The 27541-nt window shown below is 36.2% G+C and overlaps 1 protein-coding gene across 1 annotated transcript in view; it reads left to right on the top strand.

The window, feature by feature from the left end:
• The window catches only part of LOC134742044 (uncharacterized), a 38821-nt gene extending 21457 nt beyond the window's left edge, over nucleotides 1–17364 (top strand). Inside the window, exon 3 of the mRNA XM_063674971.1 lies at nucleotides 16941–17364. Coding sequence (XP_063531041.1) covers nucleotides 16941–17333 — 393 coding nt within the window. The 3' untranslated portion in view covers nucleotides 17334–17364. The remainder of the gene's footprint in view (nucleotides 1–16940) is intronic.
• Nucleotides 17365–27541: the final 10177 nt, after the last annotated feature.

Below are 27541 nucleotides of genomic sequence, written 5' to 3'. Positions count from 1 at the left end.
ATTGTTATACGAAAAGAAAATAGAACAAGTAGAAGTTTTGTATGTAAAACTTTAAAATGAGTGTAACCATTGATTGTATGGGGGCGGCTAGGTTCGTGTGACTCTTAGGGCCGTATTCGAACAATGCTTATAAGATGTCACAGCGATACGGTACCGATCTGCCAGTGTCAAAATTGATATTTCTTCAACCATAAACGTCACTTTTGACACTAACAGATGGGTATCGTCGTATCGTGACATTCGTGACATAAGCATTGTTCGAATACGGCCGTTAATCTGTTTGAATTTAAATTAAATTCTAATTGATTAGTTGTAGCTAAATGCTAGCCTAGATCCAAATAAGCTTGCCACAGTTTGCTAGTTCACATATACGCTAGTTCATGTTGTCACCATAATTCTCACGTCTTTCACAGACATGTTATGTTTTATTACTGTCTTTTTGGTACACTGGAGGTTCGTGGCTAGGAGGATACAACCAAAAGGAGTAGCCACTAACAGGCAATCCCTTCTGTCGAAATAGTCGGCCAATGGTCATACACAATGTATGGACTGACGTTTATCTGACATGGCTATTTTACCGTTACGCATACATTTGACGTTCCCCTCCCCCGCAAGAATTGTCACTTTTTTGCACAGCAAATTACAGACGTGGCGGCTCCGTTTGGTTATATCCTCCTAGGTTCGTGGCGTGCATAACTTAAGAAGCCAAGGTCTTATGTTGTCGGCACAACGAATCGTCATAAACGTTTATATAGGCTACACTTATGTCGACCGGGGTATGGACCGTGATTACCTTTTGTATTTGACACCCACCCGCTATCTTCAGTTCTGTTACTCGTGAAAAAGTTGCCTGTAACTGCGTCGAAATTTCAGGAGCTCGAAAACAATACAAAAGGTAATCACGGTCCATATCCCGGTCGATATAAATCTTGTGAAACTAACCGTGAATCATTCAAAACTGTTATTTATGCCCGTCACCTTCCCATACAAACGGAGTTCCGTTCTCATTTTAAAACTACGTGTTGGATTGTAATAAAACTTTGCACATACAATGATATGAGGTATATCTAGGTCTGAAATTAGTTTTGATAGCTCTAGTATATAAAACAATTGAAATAGAGCAAAAACTAGTTTTGTATGAAAAACTTAAATTCGGTGTATTTTTTTAAACTATGGTACCTGAAGCTACATGAACTAATTTTAGACCTAGATATACCTTGTACTACCTGTATTGTATGACCTAAGTTTCAGAGCAATCTAGTTATTATAAAATGAGAGCGTAACTACGTTTGTATGGAGAACCGAGCTTGCCGGAGACTCTTAAGTTAACACCAGGCAGATACTATTATCACTAATTTCTAGTATAAAGAAACTATTTTATTATTCATTCTTAGCAATAAATGAACGGACTGGATAAACATTTAACAATTCTAACATACTCTGACAGTTAATAAAAAAATATTTAAATCAGCTATCTTTTAAATCGTTTATGGAATAAATGTCTTTCTTCTTCTTCTTCTTCTAAATGAGTTTTAAGGACACGTCTTACGTTGAAATTATTCGTCAGTATTGGGGGTCCTCTTTGAAGTTCACGGTTCATGTTTGAGGAAGTAACTATAGACTGTTCGCTGTTCATACTTTGCGCCAAGGTTACATATACAAAGTCAAGTGCGCCATTAAATGTACCGTTTGTTTAAGTTGGTTTATAAATTTATGACAGGTGAGGCGGTGATCGATAGTGTTTACATATTTTTATTTCTGGATTGAAAAGCTGCGAGCAAATTTGAATAGCGCAGCGTAAATATGTGAGTTCATTAAACATTTTCTGTTTATTAGATGGGTTGTCTAAGCTAGTTTATTGCGTTGCGTAGGGAAATTAATATTTTTTTTTGTAATGTATCATAGTCAATATGAAAACAAGACAGCAATTTGCTCCTGGCTGTAATTACTTACAAGGGCCGGTTGTACCAAACTGTCTGGCTCGACTTGTTATTGTTACATACTCCCCGCTTTTTTACTTGGAATTCAAAAGTTTGTACATACATGCCGTACAAGACTCGATCTATGATCAAGAGCGGAAATAACGCGTTAGTAAATATGGTTTATTGGTGATCGGTACTTGGCATTGAATGAATCAATCTCGACGTCAAAATCTCATTCTTCTTATGCATGACGCTATCAGGCCAATTCAATCTTATTATTAGTTATTTGATCTGTTTCCTATATGATACTGATCTAATAACTAAAAACTCAAATTGGCCTGTCAAATATCGTGTTAAAGTGCTACGCCAGTTCCTCTACGAGTGGTCATTGCTACGGCACGGCATTTTGCCACTTGCTACGTACTAAAGCGTAGCTGTTGGAATAACGGAAAAATAGTACATTTTACAACTAGTGTGAAAAGACATTTCACACGTGTTGTAAACGACGTTTTTTAATACAATTGCGAAAAAATAATAAATTATTATATCATTAGTAGAATCATACCACCAAACCAAACCAAAACCAAAAGTACCTTATACAGCTAAGATACGCGAGCTGCCGCAGCCCGCGATACCTTCATACTCGTGCGCGCCCCGGCCGCGGCCGCCGCGGGCCCGGCGCGGGTTGGTCAACGACACCTCCTCATAACTCATGAGGCCCTGGTTGCTCCGCGCTAAATTCAATTTTAACTGCGTTTCGAAAGTATAGTTTGGAACTAAAAAGTAAAAAGCACTAGTTCGAGAAATTGAGCTTCTCGCACGCTACGCAGCCACAAAAAGTACCACTTTTTGAGCAACTGTATTAAAAAATAAATTATCACATCTACCTATCGGTTTTACAAGGAACGATAAAATGCTAAAATTAACAATTAATTGTTTAAATATAATTTCAATTACAAGTTAACGTGACCTAAAGAAGCTAGTTTAGCTAGTAATTTAAATATGACAAGTTATTATAGTAGGCAATGTTCTCATTACTTTACAGCCGCGCGGGTGGTATGATAGTGGCTTGAGGCAAGGCAACCACACCCCGGTTACTATCTTAGGCTTTACGTGCCTCTATACGTAAATAATTTTCTCATTTGTTCAATTCAATTTTAATAGTGGTTATTATAATTTTCATATATTGGTTTCGGTTGTGGTTAATTGGCCGAGCTATTGTGTTTGAGTAGTAAATTTAAACTGAATTTAAATAAGTTGCACTTCAAATACCTACAGGCGGCATAATTAATATTCAGAGATGATAACTGAAATAGCTCTTATCAAACACCAGGTGGAACGTGGAACTACCCTATATAATGGAGCGGACAAAGGAGTGGTCCGAGTTTACACTATATATCGAAAAATATGTATACAAGTTTAGACCTTATTCCTTTATTATAAGGCGTAAAGTAAGATAACTTAAAAAATATAATAATATTTATTTATTTCAGTTTTATCAAAGAGAATAAATAGGACAGAGGGGTACTGTCATAGTAAATTTTGTAGTCACAGTAAATTTACTGCCATCTATCGACACACGATTAAAACAAAAAATAAAAAAAACAAAAAAAAAATATATATGGATAAATGATTTTTTATTTGTATTATTTTTATATGATTTTGACCCATGTTCTTTCACTGATATGCGTTAAAATTGTTAAATAACAAACGAAACCGTCAACGCCATCTAAACGAGAATAGGCCAAAGGTTGGTATTGGTAGTAGCGCCATTTGTGCGAGAATTAAATTTTCTTGATTTCCGAGGCACGTTTTTTCCTTAGACTTTATTCATCTTATACGGATCTTTGATTTTATATTCACTGAAATTAATTTGAACTTGTCACAAAAAATTCGCAACTTGAATATTTCTTTTATGATCCAAATAATGAAATCATTTTTCTTCTGCTTAGTGGTGCATGAATCTTAACGGGGGTGTAGTAAGGTGGGAAGTAGGCCGCTGAAAACATTACTAAAAAAACGATACCTATATTTTTAGGCCTTTCACCACCAAAAAAATTAAAAGAGGACCCTAATAAACATTTTAATTTTTACCTTTTTACGGACTTAACGCAAAAATATGTATATTATTGAATACCTACTAATATTTAGAGCACAAGTCCTTCCCCAATCCAATGCTCTAGATGGCTATGAGAAAGTGGACCAGTTTGTATACCTAGGGTCCTTAATAACGAATGGTGGTGGCTGCACGCAAGAGATTCGCCGACGTGCTGGAATTGCTAAAAGTGCTATGACTAACCTCAAAAAGTTATTGAGGTATAGGCCTTGTTACCAAAGTACGATTAGTGCGGGCGCTGGTATTTTCCATCTTTATGTACGGTACAGAAACCTGGTGCATCAAAAGCTTGGACAAGAGCAAAATCGATGCTTTCGAGAGGTGGTGTTGGAGAAAGATGCTAAGAATCCCATGGACTGCAATGAGAACAAATGAGTCCATTCTGAGAGAACTAAAAACCACCAAACGACTCTCAACAATCTGCCAGGAGAGGGCTCTCAGATTCTTTGGGCACATAATGCGATCGCCACCCCACAGCCTCGAACGTGACATCATACTGGGGCAAGTTGAAGGCAAGCGCGCTAGAGGAAGAGCCCCGGCAAGATGGTCGGATTCCATTAGACAAGCATGTGGTTCCATGCAGAGGGCAGCCCACATAGCCCTTGATCGCGTTAAATGGAGGGATATAGTTCTTGGTCACGATCCTCACTCATGAGGGAACGACGAAGAAGAAGAAGAAGAAGGCTAATATTCTGAATTTAAAATGAACTTTGAAGATGAATGCTTTTTGCCAATTAACAACAAAATAAACTAAAAATAAACAAGATAGGTTCAGTGCCCTGTTTATCAAAAGCTTTTAGCTTGTAATACAAGTGGAAGTCCCTTTCTAACAAAAGCTGTCAAAAAGTGAGTTCCGCTTGTATTACAAGCTACAATCTTTTGATAAACACTTTTTGAACTGCTCTAAATTGAAAATGTTTAAATGGATTATTCTAAAATACATACCAAGTGACTGTAAATATCCTCTTCATAGTGTTAAAAAATAATTAACCAAATATACCCAAAAATAAAAAAGTACATCAAGCTGAATAACAGTATAATTTTTTGTTACATTAAACTGCAACTATTATTAAAACAAATGAAAAACCTGACTGTTTACATATTTTTATGAAATGATCTTTTCACTAGCTTTCATTCGGTACCCATATTGATATAGTATGAAAAAAAAACAACCCCCCTTTTTTATATAATGTTTGTTACTCCATAACTCCGTCATTTCTTGACCGATTTCGAATATATTTTTTTATTGTAAGTATATACATACAGATTGGTCCCGTTTTTGTCAAAAAGCACTTCTGATGATGGGATCCATGAGGAATCGAGGGAACTCCTCAAATGTTAAAGGCATACATATAGTGATTTTAGTATTTTCCTTAGAATAAATTTAAAAGAGGAAAAATTACTGCCTTGGGTGAGACTTGAACTCACGGCCTCTGGATCGATACTCCAGCGGTCTGCCAACTGAGCCACCAAGACCTCATCCATAGTCAGCAAATCTTCCCACTATATGGGTCTAGGGGACCCAAGGCAGTAATTTTTCCTCTTTTAAATTTATTCTAAGCTTAATAGCATCGATCGCAGACGTTTCTGCTTGTTAATAATTAATTTAGTATTTTCATCAACAAATCAAGCACTTACATTTAAAAAAGTGACATTTGATGAAGTGGAACTGCTGATGATGGGAACTCTTCAATGATGATAGTTCACGTTTGGCGATTTGTCCTCTTCGTTGTGTGTTAAGCAACTTAAGTTTTTAAGACATATTTTTGTCAAGCTCGAGTTCTGATGATGAGACCCACGAGAGGAACTGAGGGAACCCCTCAAATTTTTTTTTTTTATGATGAATAGGCAGGTGTTTGACCACGATCCCCCCTGATAGTGATTTTAGTGATATATAGTGATCCCATATATAGTGATTTTTGTATTTTCATCAACAAATCCAGCATCTACATTTAAAAAAGTGACATTTGATGAAGTGGAACTGCTTATGATGATCAGAATGGAACTCTTCAATGACACATAGTTCACGTTTGGCGATTTGTTCTCTTCCTTATGGACCCAGACCCAAACTTGGACTTGGACTCGGACCCGGACCCGGGTCTGAACATGGACCTCAACTTAGACCCGGACCCGGACCGAACTCTGACCCAAACTTGGACCCGGACAGCCGGACATGGACCCGGACTCGGATCCGGACCCAGACCCGGACCCGGAAATGCTACTAGAAAAGTGGGTTAGGTGGGTGGGTGGGTTTTGAACTGCGATTCTCACAGAACAGAACTGCTATCAGAAAAGTAGGTTAGGTTAGGTTAGAACTGCGACCCTTACAAAAACGAAATGCTACTAGAAAAGTGGGTCGTTTTACCTCCTTTTCTACATAATTAGGCAAAAGATGCTGTCTTTTTCATTTCATTGTCTGGAATAACAATAAGTGAACTTTCAGCGGCATCCCCCATTGAAGTCGGTTTTTTTTTCTTAAAAATTATTTTTATCTATTTTATGTGAGCGCATGTCCTCTTAATAACCAGCGTGTGTCTAACGAGCCGCAGCGGTCGCAGCGGCCGCGGCCAATCACCGCCCAGTTTTAATTTACGCGGTTATCACACTGATGCGGATCCGCACCCCGCTCCGATGTGTGAGCGAGACAGCGCTATGCACGTATAGCGATGTCCCACTCGCGCAGCTGAACGGCGTGCGAATCAGTATCCAATGTGAAGACCACCTTAAGATACCAGTCACGAGCACTGCTCTTAAAATCATTAAAATGCATAATATAAAGTACCTATACATAGGACATAGGATACTTTTTATCCCAGAACTCACCCCTTGGGAAGGTGGATATTTGTATGGGCAATCAATAACCGCCCGATTTTAATGAAATTTGGTATGGTGATAGTTTGAGTTGTGGGGAAGGATATAAAATAGATTTCATCCCCGAAATAAAAAAGAAATTTGTACTTCAACTTCTTCAACTTGAACTTCTCCAACTCGCACTTCTCCAATCAACTTGACTTCTTCAACTTCAAGTCCTTCAACTTGAACTTCTCCAATGTCTTCAACTTCTCCAACTTGGAAATGGAAGTGAAGTGAAGATACAGAATAAATAAATAAAATAAATAAATTTCTTAAAAAAGGGATTATAAGACCTAAATAAGGAATGTTCGCACTTTTGTTGACATCCTTATTAGGGTTGAAAAGTAGTGTAATAAAAAGCTAATTCCACGCAGACGAAGTCGCGGGCAAGCTAGTATCAGTATATTACCGAGTCATAGAAATAATTACGACCGAGAAATCGTTAAAGCTGCTATGGGTATGGACAATGACTTTGACGTGGAACGTGGACTGGTTTTATGTTTCAGACAAATGACTGAAGTGATCAGAAGTGGTAATTGCAAGTCGATTTTTAGCATTAAACAGCCATTTAAAATGATTAGGAAAATGTAAAAAATATATAATATAATACCTACCTAATATGTACAAGCAAAATCTCAGTCACCAGTAGCCTATTTTCCTTATTTGAAGTTTACACGCTTGTCGTTTGAATGATACCATCTGTTATAACTTGTTTCGAGCGTGAAATCCTAAAAGGCGTTGGCTAAAATGCGAGTTTGGGAAAATATCGTCTATCTTTTGAAAAGTGACGCCAGATGCAAAGCTGTGTTGGGTATTTCAAATCATTTCGAACTTTATATGGACTGGCTTGGGTACCTACCTACCTTTTTTAGTAAAATCAAAGAGTTATTGACAAAGAGATATAAAGTGTAAGAAAAAATCGTGCCAGAGTTATACAGGCGATTTATATAACACTATACGGCGTTATACATATCAAAGATAGATATAACTCCGTAATAGATGGATACAGTCTAAGGAAAAAATGTTCCTCGAAAATCACGAAAATTTGATTCTCGATCAGATGGCGCCACTAGCTTTGGCCTACTCTCGTATAGAGGGCGTTGACGGTTTCGTTTGCTATTTATAATTTTAACGCATATCAGTGAAAGAACATAGGTCAAAATCATATAAAAATAATTAATGCAAATAAAAAATCATTTATCCATATTTAAATACATTTTAACGTATTTTTATAAATCTTCATTTTTAGTTTTAAAGTATGTCGATAGATGGCAGTGAATTTACAGTGGTTACAAAATTTTCTATGACAGTACCGCTCTATCTTATTATATCCTCTTTGTACATATATTTTGTTGTCACTGAATTCATGTCAAACGTCAACTTCATCAATGGTGGCATCTAAATTGGCAGTCAGTTTCGAAGCACAGGGATGTTGGCTGTATTTAAAAGAAACTTTAACATTAACAGAGAAACGTAGACAGCATTTCTATTTTATAAACCGTATAGAACTATACAGAGTAGGTAACTTAACCGTAACGTCATTTTCTAGTATTTCATATAAATTCCATAGTGGCAAATCGTTTTGACAGTTCGAAAAAAGAAACTGAGTTGACTAGTAGAAGTTAAACCAAGAAAAGCCTGCAGAGATATTGACGGCACACGGAGTGCAGGCCCCAATTTCACATCGGTGACAGGTGCGACAATTATCACAAAATGTGACATAATTAGAATTATCGGTTAATTATTAAATTGTAATAGTCACCTGTCGCTTGACAATTGTCGCTCGACATATGTCACTGACAATTGTAGCCGTGGTGAAATAGGAGCCAGGTGTTATTTTAAACGTCAAACCATGGAGACTATATAAAGGAGCCAAATCTCTATGTATGAAAAGTGTCCATCAAAACACAGTAATTAGGCGGCGCCACCATACACCGAAATACTACCAAAAACAACCTAATCGTACGTAATTTGGTCGAGTTATTTGTTACCTTATATGGTTCATGTTATACTCATGTCCCAGAGCCTAACTAGCGCCACCGGAGAGATTAGGAACTATTATTTACAGCTGAAAGCTGGTCACTTTTGCAATAGTTCTGCCATAAGAGATTGTGATTTCTATACCGTCCATACGTCAAACTATGAAATTATGACATATAATTAATAACACTGGCATTGCGTGTGCTGTCAAAATCTCTGCAGACTTTTCTTGGTCTAACTAGTCAAATTATTCATAAAACGTTACAAACTGTATAAATTGTATGTATAATTTTTGAATAATAAATCTCTCTCTATCTATGGAGTATAGAGTAACCTCTACCTTCCATAGTTACAATACTCAATTAGTTAATTTATATTTTATCTCTTTCTTACAAATACATGTTAGGTACCTAAGTCAAAATAACAGATACTTTACACATCTAATACAATCAATATACTTAAGTAAATCTTTGGTAAAATTACCCTACAACGTTTAATTTTTTTTTGTAATACTCTTACTGACCGAGTTAATATTTTCATTTTATTTCAATGTTACTTCGCTTGTCGCTTGACCTAGCAATCCTAGCATCTCCGTTACATGCATGTGCATTGATCTAAAACATTTTGATGAGAACACTCACAACACCGATAGTAAAGAAAATTATTGATAAACTTACCGAGGTGAACAGAGACGGAGATATATATTTTCCTTTTAAAGCTATTGTGTCGGTATGTCGGTCTTCCGATGCGAAATATTATTTGGGAATCAAGATGATTTGCATACCTAGTCTTTGGGTATTTATTTGCAAATGGAATTAAGTATTAAAATAAAAATCGGAAACAGAAAAATCATTGAGTTATTATTACTATAGAAAAGCCATACCAATAATTACCGAACAATGAAATTGTCGCAATCATAACCTGTACCACGCGACCAAAACGTCGTAAGCGCCGTAAAATTAATGGCGCTTACGCGTTTAGGTCGCGAGATTCACGCTCCGCTTCAAAGGTTTGTTGTTAAAACAACATCAACTCATGGCGCAAAATACTGGTTCTCTGACTTCTCTGTGCCGGTTCTATACGTTAGTAATAATACTAGTTCAATGGTCAAAACTTATAGTGGGGTTGTTACATTTTTATCAAAACTATGTTTTCATATAAAATTATGACGGATGATACATTTAGAGATACACACTTATTATGCATCTTAGTTAGTAAGCTTTAAATTAACCATAGACAAAGGAATATGGACAGGACATGTAAAGAAGTTGTAATTAAAGCTTCGAAAGCTGAATCAGTAAGAACGGAATAGCGACAGGCATTTGGTGGTATTTGTATTGTTACCCCCTTATTCATAAAACTTTACGGGCCTTATTTAAATTAAATTAATATAGTTAAATTATGTTTTATCCCTTTCTTACAAATACATAAGTCAAAATGACAGATAAAGACAAACGATTCATAGCTAATTCAGGCCAGTAACGCGTTTATGAATAACGCCATTAATCATAAGCGCTTACCTACAGTATAATGTACGAGTCCATACAATTCTCTGTTAAACTAGAGCTTCAATATTTTGCACAACTTTACTTCGTATTAGGTATTTTGTCTATGCAACAAACAACACGACAACGTTATTAAGTTTCTTTGACTGGAGTAAGTCAGACAATTTTATGAAAAAGCCTCTATTAAAGCTAATTCATTAGGCACCCAGCATGGAGCGCCGTAATAAAGGCTTCCTACGAGGGAACGCCAAAACGATAACATTGCTCAGACGGTAAATTTCATTAACATTTACTGTGAAATCTGGGTGAAGACAGGTAAAGAGCGGAATTTATTATCCAGTTCATTGCTTTTCTTATCTCTTGAATAAAAATCCGGCTAAGGGCGGGTCTCGCCACGCATAAAGGGTACACGATACCAAAAATGCAAAAAATCTCGAAAGACCCTTAACGCTACCTATATACTTCCTTTAATTTATGAATTCTCTAGCGCAAACCCGACAGAACTGAGAATATGTCGGGTGGTACTCTTGCTGGCCATCTTTTGTTAATAAAACATTTTGTACAAAAATAATATTCGATATAGGTAAATATTTTACGACTAATAAACGAACCAGCCGGGCATCACAAAAGTACGAGGATTTCGGTTTGCCAATGGATACAGAACCCTTAAAATAATTTTCTTATTAAGATACGTAGGTACCTAAATATAGAGTGTGTTTTTGATACGCTTACATATTTTTTACTAAAAAATTACGACTTTTATTTTACCTTATAAAATAAATCAGCGCGCAATGTATCACTATTTTGGTTTTATTCAAAACGATGCACTTACTGACGGGACGTCCCAACTTTCACTAATGGCTATGCGGCAATGTGTTTATGCCGCTCGAAAAAATAACAATAAATGCGGCCTGTTAAGGCTAAATAAAATAAAAACTTTTTAAATCGTTTCATGATACTGAATTTGCGGTTCTTTTAAAATATACGCTGTACCTATTCAAGAGCATCTACAAGAAGTTTTTTTATAGTGTAGTTTGGTGCTGTTTGGAACACCGAGACACTTCTTGCTTGTCCTGCGGCAGGCGTTTTTATATAAAAAAAAGTTTATAATAGAATATTTTAGAATGTTTTTATTTACCATTCTACTTTTTAGCATCTTAAAATACTTGACGGTAAATTATTATCTGCCATAAAAATGTAGATCATCATCATCATCACTTTGTAGCTTTTCCTCAGTCACCCGTTGAAACGTCGGGATGTATTATAAATTCAATATATAATATGCGATATAATCCGTTTTCATAGTTTTATTTCATGAGTAACTATCGCCGTAACCGAAGACAATATTATCTATCAAACATGTAACTTATATTATATAGCGAACTGAGTCGTATCTGGTTCAGCAAGTATCCATTGCAGCGGGGAAACTCAGCGGGAATATTGGGGACCTTTGAGCCAGGTACGATCCAGGGCGGATTATTTTAGGTTTAATTGTATAATATTAATTATTGAAACTGTAGTTTATAGCAAAGTATATGTCAAAGTGAATTATGCAATAACATGAAATCATAAAGCGTGTTATACAGCAAAATAAAGAAACGTAGATACAGTAAAATTTAAAACTCCTTTTAAAATTCAGCAAAAAATCTAAAGTTATTAATTAAGTTGAATGTATTGACTTGGTGCCGTAGTAAGTTCTCTAGAAAGCATTGAGCCTAATATTATTAAATGATCACTACAGAGTAGGTAGGCCTAAAAACGATGTCGCATCCAAAGGTAAACTTATACACTAGACAACAAATAACTGTTATTTTAAAATTATTACTAAAAGCGGGGCATTTAATATCTATAAATATTTGCCTCTTTGTGTTTCTGATATTTCGGCAAATGGTATCTCCACGGAGTAACTGACGGGTTGAAGAGTAGAATACAAACGACAGTTGAAATCATAGTGTCTATACCGACTGCATTATGACATAAGTACATCACCGGGAAATGGTAAAAACTTAACTTCCAAGACTTGATTTAAAAAAGAGTCAAGCTAATTCAAAGCGTGTAAAAACGCAACGCATACTTAATGAGTCGCGTCACTAAGTGTAGACTGCGGCAAATTCCGGTGAGGTCGGACCTTTAATATGTACAGTGCGCATATTAGACACCGTAAATTTACAGTAAGTCGACACTCGGTAAACGAAGTGACGCTTGTAATATTTGCGCTCGCTCATCTAAGTCAACTAATTGAGTAGAGCGCGTTATTGAGCTTGACAAGTATCTAGTGAAACATTTTGACGCTGCCTGTACGTTAGGGATAAGTGGTTAAATTAAATTAAAATGGCGGTGAAACTTATTAACTACCCGTTCTAAGCAAGATCAGATCTTGCTTGCGGGTAATTGAATTACCAAGTACGATACGTAAATTAGCAGATAAATATAATTATGCAGAGAGAGGAAATTTGATGCGCTGTTTTCTAACCTCTGCAAAACATTAGAAAAGCTTTGATTAGGCAGCAGTTGCCACCCAAACCAGGCGTGGCTCACTCCGCGATTTCGTCGCGTCGCTACAAGTACATGCGGCCCACACCAATTTTGGTGTCTAGCCATAGTAGTTGCCGCGCACCGCTACGGAACGGACGCCTGCTCGCGCTTGCGCTACCTTGCGGTCATATGTGTCGTAATAGAGTGATACAAACCCGATAGGGTTTCACGGCACTTTTCTGTCTGATGTAATGTAAGATTTTAATATAGAATAAATAATAAAAAAAAAATAGACGCGTTTTGTTAGAGAGTGAATCTTCCGTACCTAGTACTATTATTTATTCTGTGCCCAAACAATACATTTTCCGTACATAATCTTCGTCAACTGGACTAATTTTGTGGCCTCAAAGCAGAAGCGGCGCCAATCCGGCCATCACTAGTGGCTTCAATTTAACTGCCTTCGGAAACACGTTTTAAAGCGTATTAACTCCATGGCTGTTTGTTTTTGTTGTTCACGGTACTATTGTCGTCGAAAGACGTTGATTGCACATAAATTCCTGCTAGTATTTAGTATTAACTATCGTCTATTCCTGGATTATTGTCTGTGAGTGTAAATGTAAATTGTTTCAGTAGATGAGTCTAAACTAAAGGAATCTTCGTTTACTAAAACTAAATGGAAAGAAAATAGACCTTTCTTAGAACATGTCACGGCATAGAATAGAATAGAATAGAATTTCTTTATTTGCCAGAATACGTGTATAAGATGACAACAGAAAAGGTTTACATGTATCAGTACCTACCTACCTACCTACCTACCTACCTACCTAAATACCTACGTAAATGAGTATTTCGAAGAAAATATCTTCATTTCTAAATACGTTGGGAGTGGTTTAGGAGTTATAATGTTATACAAAATCTGACTGAAAATAGCTGTTAAGCCGAAACTGAAACCTAATTTTGGCTTTGACTGAAACCAAAATCTAAATTTGTTTTCTAAATACTACATTTGTAAATTATTATCCAAGTTTCATATTATTTGCACTCAATAATAAATAAAAAAACAATGGTTTAATATAAACGCATCAGAAATTATTATAACAGATAATAAATATGCATAATAAATTAATTAAAAATAATTAAAAGTATTTAAAATAATGCCCAGCATCACGTGACTGCAAACGTAAATCGGAGCGCGTGACGTCACGGCGTGAGATACACGCACAGACAAGTTGTCAAACCTGGTGGTCCTCTGGTGGTCCTCTGGCACCGACAGCCGTTTGTTTATCACCTCGTTACGTCATCCAGATCACTAATTTATTAAAAATTAATGAATAAATAATAAAATAGTTTTTTTTGCAACAATTACGTCATCATCATAATTTAAGAGCATGGCTCTTGTCGGTGGAGTATGTGCCAGTTTTCTCGGTCCTCGGCCAGGCTCTTTAGGTCCCTGTAAGACAATATCCCTCCCTGTCCCTGTATGTCTATGTATAAAATGAAAACAGTTTAAAAAAATAGTCGACATCCTTATTTATTTCCATCTAACGTAAAACTTAAGGGACCCCAGACCCCACTGACTATTCCGCCGGACGATATCGGCTAGCAGTTATATAGAACAAAAATTTGACAGTTCCGAAAAACTGACAGGCCGATATCGTCCGGCGGTCTGATAGTCAGTGGGTCCCTTTAAATATACGCTGAAACTATGCCAAATCTGAAAGCGGAAGTTGGGTCGGACACTAAGCGCCATCGCACTAACCCGGGGTTCATTTAAACCGTTAACCCAGTGTCAAATTATACTGGTAACCATGGTAACTCCAGGTTTACCTGGTTAACCCCGCCCGAATGGTGCAAGTGGTCCTAAGTACTTTTTAAACATAATTGAATTGCTTGTCTAGATATTGTGAGCGAGATTTCATTTTAATCTAATAAATTTGAAAGTTTGTGGTTCCTTTGAAATTGAAGTGTGTTACCTACTTTCGAGTACCTAAGGCGTTTATCACACTGGATGCGATGCGCACGTCGTTCCGATGTGCGAGCGGGATGTTGCTATAGTACGCGCATAGCGTTGTCTCGTTCAAACATCGGAGTGACGTGCGAATCGCATCCAGTGTGATAAGCGCCTAAGCGTGAAAGTAAAATACAAATAAAAATGCATTTATTTCATTAAGTACTTTTTAACAGTTGTTCTGAGGTTAAGGGTTCGGTATATGAAAATATGGAATGAAATAAAACTATGAAATCGGATTATATCGCATATATCAATCAGAATCAGAAATCAATGGATGTTCCTGCTATTTGCCTCAATGGTACCCCCATAGATAGAGTGGACCATTTTAAGTACTTAGGCCATGTGATCGCGACCGACCTCAAAGACGACATGGATATGGAATGGGAACGAAGGGCCCTGTCGGTCCGGGCCCCGGATGATCGCCCGCAGATTTGCAAGGTGCTCTAAAGAGGTGAAAGTCACACTGTTTAGGGCATTTTGCACTTCCCTCTACACCTGCAATCTGTGGGCGCACAGGGCATACAGGGCTCTTAGGGTCCAGTACAATAATGCGTTCCGGGTGCTGATGGGGCTGCCTCGGTTCTGTAGCGCATCGGGGATGTTCGCGACGGCTCGCGTGGAATGTTTCTATACTACCATGCGTGCACGCGCAGCATCCCTGGTGCGCCGGGTGCGTGGCAGTCCCAACAGCATCCTACGAATGATAGCGGACAGGGTTGACTGTCCCTACTTGTCGCACTGTGAGGGATTGCATTCCCCCATCTGTATTGTATTATTTTAAATCTAAGTTCGTTGTACATACTAACCCCTTAGTTTGTAAGTTCTACTAATAAAATATGTGTCCATGATGACACGCAATAAAAATATTCATTCATTGATTCATTCATATTGAATTTATCCCATCCCGACGTTTCGAACCCTTTACCTATCGCGGTAACCGCAGACAATATTGAATATGGAATGAAATTTAGCACACAAAATACATACCTGCTTAACCTGAAATCCTAGATTAACCCATCCGATTTTATCTAGACAATCATCCCAAAATGTCTGAAATGGGGGTGGAAATATTTAATGCGATTAATGAGTTCTAACCGGATAAAGCCACCTGACAAAGTGACATTTCTTCAACCAAAAACGTCACTTTTGATACTGACAGATCTGTATCGTACATAACGCTGTGATATCTTATAAGCGTTGTTCGAATTGGGCCGTAAGTAGGTTTAGTGGCCATTAGATTATTTTGTTAGTTTTCACGAGATTCAAGCAAAAATATGTTGGTAAAGCTTACTGAAGTTAGGGTAGACCGAGGCAAATCGGATCACTGGGTGAATTGGATCAGTCTGAAAATTGGTATTTAAAATATTTCTAATGACAGACATCGCAAGCTAAGAGGAGAGACTTACGGTGTCATTTTAATGTGCTCATAGCAATGCAATATTGCTAATATCATCGGATTTCTCATGTTGTTCCTATTCGGCCTGTGATCCGATTCACCTCGGTCTACCCTAGGCTTGTTATCTAGGCTGTGATTAACCTTTAAAGTACCTGCCTACCATCAAGTTGTCTTACGAATTTAATAATTAATATCTATATTCATTGGTATCTATATATTTTCACATTATTATACATAAATATTATGGTAATCAGAAATGTTAATTCTATCGCCATTCTGCTAACGAACCGTCATTTCTATTAATGATCAGATCAGCAAACTCTACGTACCTACCTACCTACGCTATAATAACGATTCCGCAGAATCGTCAAATCTGAGGTAGAATTATTAAATTATAATATATAATTACGTAAATTTTATTATAAATATTAAAAGAGTAATACTTGTATAGACTCTAAAATTAATAAGACACAATCTTAATAATAATAACTTAAATAATATTATATACTGTTGCAACTTTTTTGGAACTTCCTTATCTAAGCTCGCAGGGTCATGAGTTATGGCCATGGTTTGATTGGTTAACATTCAAGCTTAGATATACTTTAGGACTTTTTTGTCTTATTAGAATTATCTTAGAAAATTGTTAGACATTACATACTTTACGTTTTTTTTTCTGTTCCAGCGCCTTGATTTGGAAGCAGCAATCACCGCAAACCATTTGAGAGAAAGACAAGAAGCTTTAGCTGCTGAACAGGCTAAGAGGGAGGAACAATCCAGTGGGAAGAACAGTCCTCGTCCACAGTCTCCTAACGGCCCCGTGCATAAGGATTTATCCAGGGTCTCTTCCAAAGTGAGCCAAAAGAGCAACGTAGCGGATGCCAGTCATCGTTTCATCAAACCTATAATCTTAGTCAATGACAGACCCCCGGATGATTCTGATGATAAGTGGACGCACCTCGTGGACGTGATTTCACAAAGTGAAAAGTTTAAAGCGATTACGAGTAGAAAGAAATTTAAACGGAAGTTCTGTAGAAGTAAGCGAATTACGTATAAAAGATCTTACTCGATAGCGTGACATGTACTTATTAAATTAATAACATTATATGATATATTATTTCATTAAATTAGTGACATTGTATGATATATTCTTTGAATACGATTAACGCTTTTCAACACAATTTTAATACTCAAAAAGTTCGATGCCTACCTCTAAAAACGTTATAGTTCATTAACTACAATACCTACCTATTACAACGATAAAATACATAACTAACCGAAGTTCAATTGCGTAAAATAGGGGATTTACGTTTAATCCTGATGTAGTGAATTTTAGTAAATTAAGTACGCAGTTACATAACTACTCAATGGATGGTAGGTACCTACCTATGTTCTCGATTAATTGTGTTTATTGTGATTGAGAGAAAACTGTCCTTGAAATTTGAAACATATATCCTTCAACTAATGTTGTACAGCTAGAACGCATATTTTTTTAAAGGTTGGAAATTGAGTTGCATGTTTTTAACAACTACTATCGAAGTCGAGGGCAGATGCTAGTCTATAATACCTAAACGAAAAATCACAAATTTTAAAGGCCATTTTTTATCAATTTCGAATCTAATTGATGGAGTCACCAATTTGCCTGCCAAAGTCAAATAATAAGTTAGCGTTTTAAAGTCTGATAGGAATTCGATTATGACTTCAAGGATAAAAGTTAAAAGTGGACATAATTCAATAAAATCGAAGGATTCACTCTGAATTTAAAAGAAAATTTGCGGACAGCAGCATTAAGAACATATTTCGAATTTCGCTTGTCAAAAATTAAGCATTAGATTCTAAAAATACTATCCTACCAGTCTACATAATATATGTAGCAGGCTTACATAATAACGTAAGGCACCTTTTCCTATCTCTGAAGTGAACCTATTCGTTAATAATAAGCGATGCAATAAATAGTACTCGTACGAATACGAATTTAAGATGAAAGAACTAACATAATCCTTCAGCCATTCACCTATTCGCGGTCGCGCGTATTTTGGTGTAGAAAGTTATATCGGTATATTTTGTTATTCTCATATGTTTTTCATTGCGTACCAATAGCATTTTTTGTTGTAGCTAACTAGCTGCTAATATTTTTAGTCGCATTAGCGATGTGACAAACAGACGGACGAACAAATTTGCATTATAGAGTTCTATTTTACCTTTTTGTACGGAACTCTAAAACGCAATGTGGGACAAATGCTGTTACTAATAAAACACTTAATTTTTGGTCCAAAAACATCATAAAACCCACATTACGTCGCTATTAGTGTCGCTACAAAGTGGTCGTTTGCGCTCTAGCTATTTGATTGTTGCTAACTAGGCCACCAAACGAAGACCAAACATTGCCAATCGAAGGAAGTAATTCGTCTATAAGCAAATTTTGGCATAGTTGTAGGATTAGGGAATGGTGTATTAAACCACATATTTACTAAAAGTACCCGAGGGTGGGGGTGAATCTAACGGGTAGGGAAGGTTTATAGGTCCCTTTTTATAGTTTTTCGTAAATAATTCTTAAACGGTGGCCCGTAGCAAACAATGTTCTATTACATAAGTAATCTACATACATAATGGTGTATTAAACAACATACTAAAAGTACCCGCCGTGGGTGGGGGTGAAGCTAACGGGTAGGAAAGGTTTATAGGTCCCTTTTTATAGTTTTTCGTAAATAATTCTTAAACGGTGGCCCGTAGCAAACAATGTTCTATTACATAAGTAATCTACATACATAATGGTGTATTAAACAACATACTAAAAGTACCCGCCGTGGGTGGGGGTGAAGCTAACGGGTAGGAAAGGTTTATAGGTCCCTTTTTATAGTTTTTCGTAAATAATTCTTAAACTGTGTGCTACGGAGCCAACAATGTTCTATTAAATAAGTAATCTACATAAAATTTTCTACTTTAGGTTCAGTACACTTTTTAAGTGAAGGTTCAGTTCACTTTGAACAGTAAAAAGTAGGTTTAGAGTTGGTGGTTAGTGGTTACGTAGTACGTTTTTTTCCCGATATTTCTGCAAAACACAAATGGGTTATTTTTATTCTTACTTAAAAGTAGCACGAAACCATCGATACAAAACCACAGATAATTAACACTAGTAAATCTCATATACTCGAAGCTTTATTTACCAGATGTTATTTACCGGATATTGCCCTATTGTATGTAGGTTCGTATACTATGTACAATTTGTGCCCAAGTAAACTTAGAATATACAAATAAAATAGTAATATCCGAATTTCTTTTTAAGAAATAACAGAGGTGCTACCTTATGGGATACATTACATACGTTATTTGTCACGTGACATCCGCCATCTTGTGTAGTTTTAATCATAATCATAATCGTAATTTATTCATTTCTTGAATGCGGTACAAGTTTAGTAGGTATAGTAGTATCATATGTCATCAGTGCTACAGAGAAATAACTTACAGAGATTCAGCTTAAAGCAACTGTGCTCTGGAATTCCACTATTACATTTTATAATGCAAAGCACGGCGCAGAGGCACGCCATACAGGCGCTGTGCGTATGTAAACAATTATATAGGATTTCCACCAACTGGAAGGAAGTTTGAGCGCATCTTAAATAGTATATTAAAAAGCTTTTATATAATCACTACACCTCAAAGTCCCCCGTCGCGTCTGTATGTTTGTATGTATGTATGTTCGCGATAAACTCAAAAACTACTAGACGGATTTTCATGCTGTTTTCACCTTTCAATATAGTGATTCTTGAGGAAGGTTTAGGTGTACAATTTGTTGAAGTTTTGTTTAACCTGTGCGAAGCCGGGGCGGCTCGCTAGTAATTACTAGAATACCTACTCTCGTGAGGCTCATATTACCATACACTTAAATTGACACAAAGAAGGGAAGGTCGTGATTTCAAACCTCCTTAATTGGTACAGTCGAATTCAGAAACATCTTTTCAAAATTATATGTGCTTACACGCTCTAAGACACTGACAATAAGGCCGAGTAGGTAAATATATTTTTGTAACCTTGGCTTGTAATAGTATTTTTCTCAAACATGCTATGTAATATTGATATTACGTTCTTTATATTAGGCTGGGAAGTATCACGTTTCAGGCACGGCTAGACGAGAGGTCTGTAATGAAATTTCATACAAAGTTGCAGGCCTAGGCCGGGAAGTGGCTTTTTTTAAATTTCTATTTCACATATAATTGTGGCACAGCATCATGGCATTCAGCCATTAAAAAAAACTATAAGCAATATTTGCTTTTTGGTTCGTTTATGACATTCTGCCAATACGCCTATTAAAAAAAAAACAATAAACGATATTTGATTGATATACAATATAGTTGGTCAAGCAAATCTTGTCAGTAAATAAGAACAAAAAAAACTATACTCATCGTTTTCTTTTGGGTGTTAGTACTAGTGTAAGACAAAGATAGTATGATTCTCTCTGTCTATGTTTGAAATAAGACAGTCCTTTGACAAACTATATACCTATATTAAACGTTTGAGAAAAGCACTATACATACATCGGCGTGAAAACGGGTTGTCGGCCTCATAACTATCCGACCTCACTACGTTCGGCCGTATATTCTATTCGGCCGGCAACCCCTTCCTTCCCGGCCTCTGTAGTAATGTACTATTAAAGCTTAACAGGCATAGGAGTACCTGCTCCGCTGCTGGTATGCAACAGTTGCTCTGCAAGTTAATTCCTCGATGTTTTCGTGTACAGACGACTGCGCGGCCAGTTGTTGCCAGTAATTTGCATTTTACACTGACGCTTAATTAATTGTGTACTCGTTATAACTAACGCACTAAAAACTAATAGGTAATAGTGTACTTGCTAAAATAGTCATAGAATTTTCGGTAGTATAATAAACCTATGTAATGTGTTTTTGATATGTTCACCTCCAAAATAGTCTAAACAAAGTTACGAAGTCTAAAATTGTGTTTCAAGCATTTCCCTCTATACCTTCTTATTGCTTGGCCTAATGGGCACACGTATGATGATTTAAAAATAGATATTTTCTTGCATTCAACCCTAACCGCACTTAATTTGTAATACATATGTTTCCAGTATTTGTTCACACTTCAATTAAAGGGATCAAGGATGTTTGTCTCCGTATCCTGAAGGGAATCTCAAGTAATCTCAACTAGTTTAATGTCGTTGATAGAGAATAAATCGCATGAACCCTTTGAACATTAGGGACTTTCAATGCTAGGACAGATTAGGCTCTTAGATCTTTCAAAGGCCCATTATCTTTTTTTAGGTATTGAACTTTCAAGTCTAAACAGAGTATCCTATGTTATATGTATACTGTGTACTATCGCTTATTAGTGATGATGCTTACAGCGGTGGACCTCTATCGGTTAGCGTGGTGACGATAAAATATCGACATTAGAAATATCCGTTTTAATTTTCCAATACATTCAATGCAAGCGCCTACTTACTTCATTTTTACAAGCTGTTTATTATTATTACTTGCAATGTACCTATGTATGTATGTATTTATGTAGGTACGGGTCAAATCTTGCAAGGTAAATTTGACCTACTTCCTGACTTCCATAGAAGCTGAAAATTTGCATACATCATAGTCGGGTGACAATGCAATATTATGATACAATGGAGCTGACCTGATGATGGAGACAGGAGGTGGCCGTAGGAACTCTGTGATAAAACAACGAAAACTAATTGTGTTTGGGGTTTTTAGTTGTCTCGATGGGTAAAAGTTGCCTGTGAAAAAAAAAGAACAGCGATAAAAGCTTGTACCAAAAATGAAATTTTTGCCCAAACCTGATTCATTTATGTTTTTCATTATCCGTCTAATCTATCTCATAATAGTTATTCCAAAAGTTTACCGACTTAGCGAGGTGTCTCAACCAACCCAGAGATAGAGTGTCATGTAAGATTTTGAAACAAAACTTTATCCACATAAAGGGACAGGGGGCCTAGCCACAATGACAATCGGTGATAGAAAATGACAACGTAGACAGCCAAAATTTGCAGGAAATCACCCGGGCCGGCATTTATATTTAAAGGTCTCAACTTGATCTGATCTAAATTACTGCGATTATTTAATGTCTAACATATATCAAATGGAGCTAGTACATAAAAAAATCGAAAGCCTAAATGTCACATGAACATGAAACTCGATTTCGGTATTGGTCCATAGTAAAAGTTGGTCAGTATAATCCCAAAACCTCCCTGGCAACGGGAATGCACTTATTTTTTAGTGTACCCTGTATACAGCCAGTCCACAAAGCCTGCACTTACCTACTGTTTCTGCCCATCCGCTCGATAAAGCTCATGGCACTACTAGTGAAATTTTATATTCATTTTTGGCCTTACTCAATTTTCCTTTACAGCGATGCTCTTTTATTTCATTTTACTACACAAATTAGGTTATTTCGTGTGATTTTGGCAGCTCTGGTTCAGGAATAAAATAAATATTAAATATTATTGTTCGTAACAATAGGACATGACACGCCCTCTGATATAAACTCAAAGATCTTCACTGCAGAATACAGAACTTTATTGGTAAAAGCAAATTGTAAACTCAGTTGAATTAGATTTTTTCAAGACACCAAACCGAAAAACTTTCTTGGGCTTAATGCTAATTCGAGCTCTAAAGCAAGGAAAATAAGTTTCATACGTTGAAAAAATCCGTTCTGTTCTTTTCACTTTTTTTTAAACGTTCGTTACACCACGACTGACACGACTGAGCGGTTTCTACAATGTGGCAAGAGGGGCGGGTTGAAATTGCGTCACACATTGTATTGCTAGTGATGTAAAATAACTACGTTGTTAGCAATTGCAATTGCGATCATGCGATCTTATCCTCCATCCGACCTTCTCCGGGTAACCTTAAATAAACACTTCAAAATCCAGATTTTATTTTATATGGTTAAACAGGGTCATAAGAAGTACAAGTAGGTAAATGAATGGAAAATATGTAAGAGGGATGTTTTTTGATATTTTGAGTGGAGCAATATGGGTGAAAGTAATTTATCTGACCAAAAAGCTTTCAGAAAGTAAGTAGGTACTCGAAGGGACGCAGCGCATAAATCGTACTGTATTGTATTTACGTTTAAAAATGTAAATATGTGTGGAGCGGTCCTGATCGTTTTCATACTCTTTTTCTCTCTCACTCACTAACTAGGTACTCTTTTTCTACCAAATAGCCCATTTAAATAACCTCTCCCTTTTTAATGATTTGTATTATGTTTGTTTAATATAATCATCCATATATGAAGTTAAAGTCATTACTTTTCCATTTTGATATTGTGTACGTTTATTAAGGTGGTTAGTTAATCTGATTCAGAATATCTGCCAAGTTAAACCAGTTTGACAGCACTGGCTTCCCTCGAATGCGGCTGCTGACCCATATATACGACATAGTTAAGTCCACCATTTGTACATTTTATGTGCAATAAAGTATAACTAAATAAATAAATAATTGGCTTTCACAAGATCTTACAAGGACCTTCGTCGCCTGATCGGACGATAATTTTATTTCAGACTTCTTCTTAGATATAAGTACTTTTATATTTTTGCAAATTCCTGACAAGCTTTTAAAATACCTTGATTTATTTTAACAAAGAACCTCCGTCAAGTAATCAATCTTGCTATTCCCAGGCGGCATGGCCAGAAAACACTTCAAAAGCGTGAGAAATAAAAGCTTCGTATTGAGTATGATTATGTTATGTGAAATAACCCGTATCGTACACGTTATCACAACTCTACTCTCTGGTAAATATTTAAAAAACTGGCCAAGTGCGAGTCGGACTCGCGCACGAAGGGTTCCGACCATTACGCAAAAAAACGGCAAAATAATCACGTTTGTTGTATGGGAGCCCCACTTAAATATATATTTTATTCTGTTTTTAGTATTTGTAGACGGAGCGTCACAAAGGATTCTCACTGGGATTCAAGAACGTATACTAGCTACGAAGTTAGACACTTTAATACATTGGGTAAGATGTGATATTACTTATACTAGATCTTATATAAGCGATATGATAATAAAGGTATATAACGACATGTTTGTTTAATACGAATTTTCCTTATTACATCCGTTAATTTACACAAAGCAACTGCTGCGACTTTGTCTGCGTGGAACTTGTTAATGTGCCAGTGTCGTATTACCTACATGCAAACTCCTTACTCCAATTAGAGGATGACTTCTGGGTGATAAAGTAGCATGATATGTTAAGTTAATGCAGGTTTTGTTCATATGTTTTGGCACGGTTGAGTAACACACTGCATATATGCAGAGTGTGATCCGAATCGCCTCGGTCTACCCTACAGTCATAAACATTCACATTTATAAGAATTCTGTTCCAGTATGCCCAGGTATATAACAATTGTAATATATGATAGATAGATAAAACGTTTATTTGGATCAACGATCCGAGACGCAAAACACCCGAACGTCAATGCCTTGTTTCTTATTTGAATTCCAACGGCACTTTACTTTGTCTCATACACGTCTCAGCTCTCGATATTGGCAAACAACCGCTGCGAGAGCAGATTGTGCTTAGAATAACAATATTTGCATTCATTATAAAATACGGAAACATTTACCCAATGTTAGTTTGACAGGTGCGCCAGTAGTCAGCGATAAAGTATAGCCTATGTTTTCGATACTTCGACGCTGTGTCTCGGTGAAAATTAAAGGCAAAACAACGATATTTGACTCTCCCACTTTCTTTTTCTTTCGACTTAAAAAAGTGGTTAACCGCTTCTCTGTCGTTTGAAATTTTGTTTTTATTTATTAGAGAAATTTTGAATGCGGCGGCGGCAGCTCTAACATTAAAGATGATCTTTTCTGCGAATTCGTAATAAAGGAGAGAAAATACCTATAGCTACGTAGGATTATTCAGATTCTTTTCAAATTACAATGGACTATAAATTTACATGTTTCCAAAATCATGAATATTGGGTGTCCTTATTATCTCTTGTATTTTTATTCAGGAATTCTTCAAAAGATAATTTATTACCTACTTATTCTGGTACCTAACTCGTATCTCCCTCATCGGCAACGCTGTATCATCGGGAGCTTCTTATTCGCCACTCGAAACACAACAGTAAAATTCTTCGGAGCTGGTGCATTTTGGGTCTATTAGATATAAATGAACTGTTAAATAGCTAAGTATAAAGGGGCCCACTGACTATCAGCCTGACGGACGATATCGCCATCTGACAGCAGTTAAAACAAAAAATTGGCAGTTCCGAACAACTGACAGGCCGATATTATCCGGCGGACTGATAGTCAGTGGGCCCCTTAGGGCAAAATACCGCCATGCGGCTCGAGAGTCACGCACTTATCCAATATAGCTAACAAGAATAGTTTCCAGAACCAAAAATATACTGCATCACCGTTTTGAGAGATTTACTGTGATTAATTATTAATTCTTTGAAATAAAATAAAAAATAGAAGGAAAACACTCGTATGACAAAAAAAAAAATTCAATAAAGCGCGAATTATTACAATACATAATAGCAGACATGTGTTCAGCTTTACATAATAGTTACATGTACATATTTAGGTAATGTTAAGTCTATGGAACAGAAGTGTGAGCATAATGTTTTATTTGATTCTTAACCTCGTAAGACCCACCATATAAAGGTTTGCAATTTTTAATTTGAACCTTGTGCTGTAAGTAAATTGGAACGAATTTCGTTTGTTTTACAACGCAGTGAAACAAAAGAAATGCTAATTTATTTGTTTCATGAAAGTTTCAATTTAGATTGCAATGAATATGTACATTTTAATGTACATTTACACTCACGAGGTTAAAGCACTTTGCAGGTAGGTACCTGTTTTCTATTAAATATCAATCACCCCTCGGTGTTTGTCAAGAGACGAGCTACCTAGAAAGTTCTTTAGTTGCTTTAAGCTGAACTAATATAACTAATTGACAACGCTTCGTGAACCCCACTTCACTATAAAAGTGCCATCTATCTTTTGAATCAGATATATCAAAAAACAACCAATTTTTGTATTGGAAAAACAAGCTTGTAAATTGTTACGTTTTTAATTAAGATACAAAATGCTTTGTTAGCAGTTTGCTTTTGAAAAACAATAATAGGTTTATTATTGAGCTATAAGCTCTACCTATATGTATTTCTATTCTGAATCATACAGAGGAATGTGGGTCAAACAGAAAAATAAAAGAATATTCCTTATGTATCCGAAAGTTAAGGAAAGGTACTGTATTAGTTCGGCCTCTTTCATTTTCAAGATTATATAACCTCTAGCGGCCCGGCCCACCATATGGGAAAAAATAATTCATTCATCATTATTATTTCAATCTAACACAATATAGTTAATTTTAATTAGTTATAAAATAGAACGAAACAAAAATGCAACTGTTCTAATTTAAAATGATTGAAATCATTAGTTCTAGAACTAGGACTGTGGAACGACGCTAAGGCTAAAGAATATACTGGTTGATTTATAAGAAGAAATATTTATGACTATGTGCCACTCTAATTACCTAAGTCATGCAGTTTATAAACACGTTGTTTTGCTTTAATCTTTCCCTTCATACATAGGTAATCTGGTAAAAAACTGGTATCAAATATCAAGTATGTTAAAGTAGGTAAAATATCCTATAAACTGAAATAGATATGATACACTAATGAAAAAGTGACAAAAGTCCACCGGTGGCGGTGGGCGAGGGGCGGGTTTTTCCTTTAGTGTGTGATATCTTTCAGTTTATAATATATATATGGGGCATTTTCCATGAAAAGGGACCTTATTGTCGATGGCGCTTAGGAGCATCGTTTATAATGGCGTAAACGCCATCGCGAATATGGTCCTTTTCTATAGAAAATACCACATATATGTATTAGTAGCATGACTACTTATCTAAACGAACAAATCCAAAAATATATAATAAAATAATTTGATTTGTTCCCTAGTTGGGTAAAATAGTTAATATTACCTACTGTAATATGTATACTACATATTCGTTGATTTTGTTAATTAGTGATACATCAATTATGCACTACAACCTGTTATGTTATTTTGGAATGGAAGTTATTCGTATCAGAGTAAATTATCAAACTAAATAATTAGGGATTCTAGCTTGGATAATCAGCCGACCCTTATTTAATAAATTACACCCAGATTATTCCAAAATCAGTACCGTACCTGCACATATTTTCTAATTGCAAAATTGAATATACGTCTGTATAAGATAAAGCGAATTTAATTACCTTGGTTAGTAAGTGACACATCATTACCAGGATCCGCTGCAGCAGCGTAATGCCAC

This window comes from Cydia strobilella, chromosome 6 (genome assembly GCF_947568885.1).
Source record: "Cydia strobilella chromosome 6, ilCydStro3.1, whole genome shotgun sequence".
In the NCBI taxonomy this organism is placed as follows: domain Eukaryota; kingdom Metazoa; phylum Arthropoda; class Insecta; order Lepidoptera; family Tortricidae; genus Cydia; species Cydia strobilella.
Note: the sequence above shows the minus strand (reverse complement) of the source record. Positions and strands in the feature narration are given on the sequence as shown.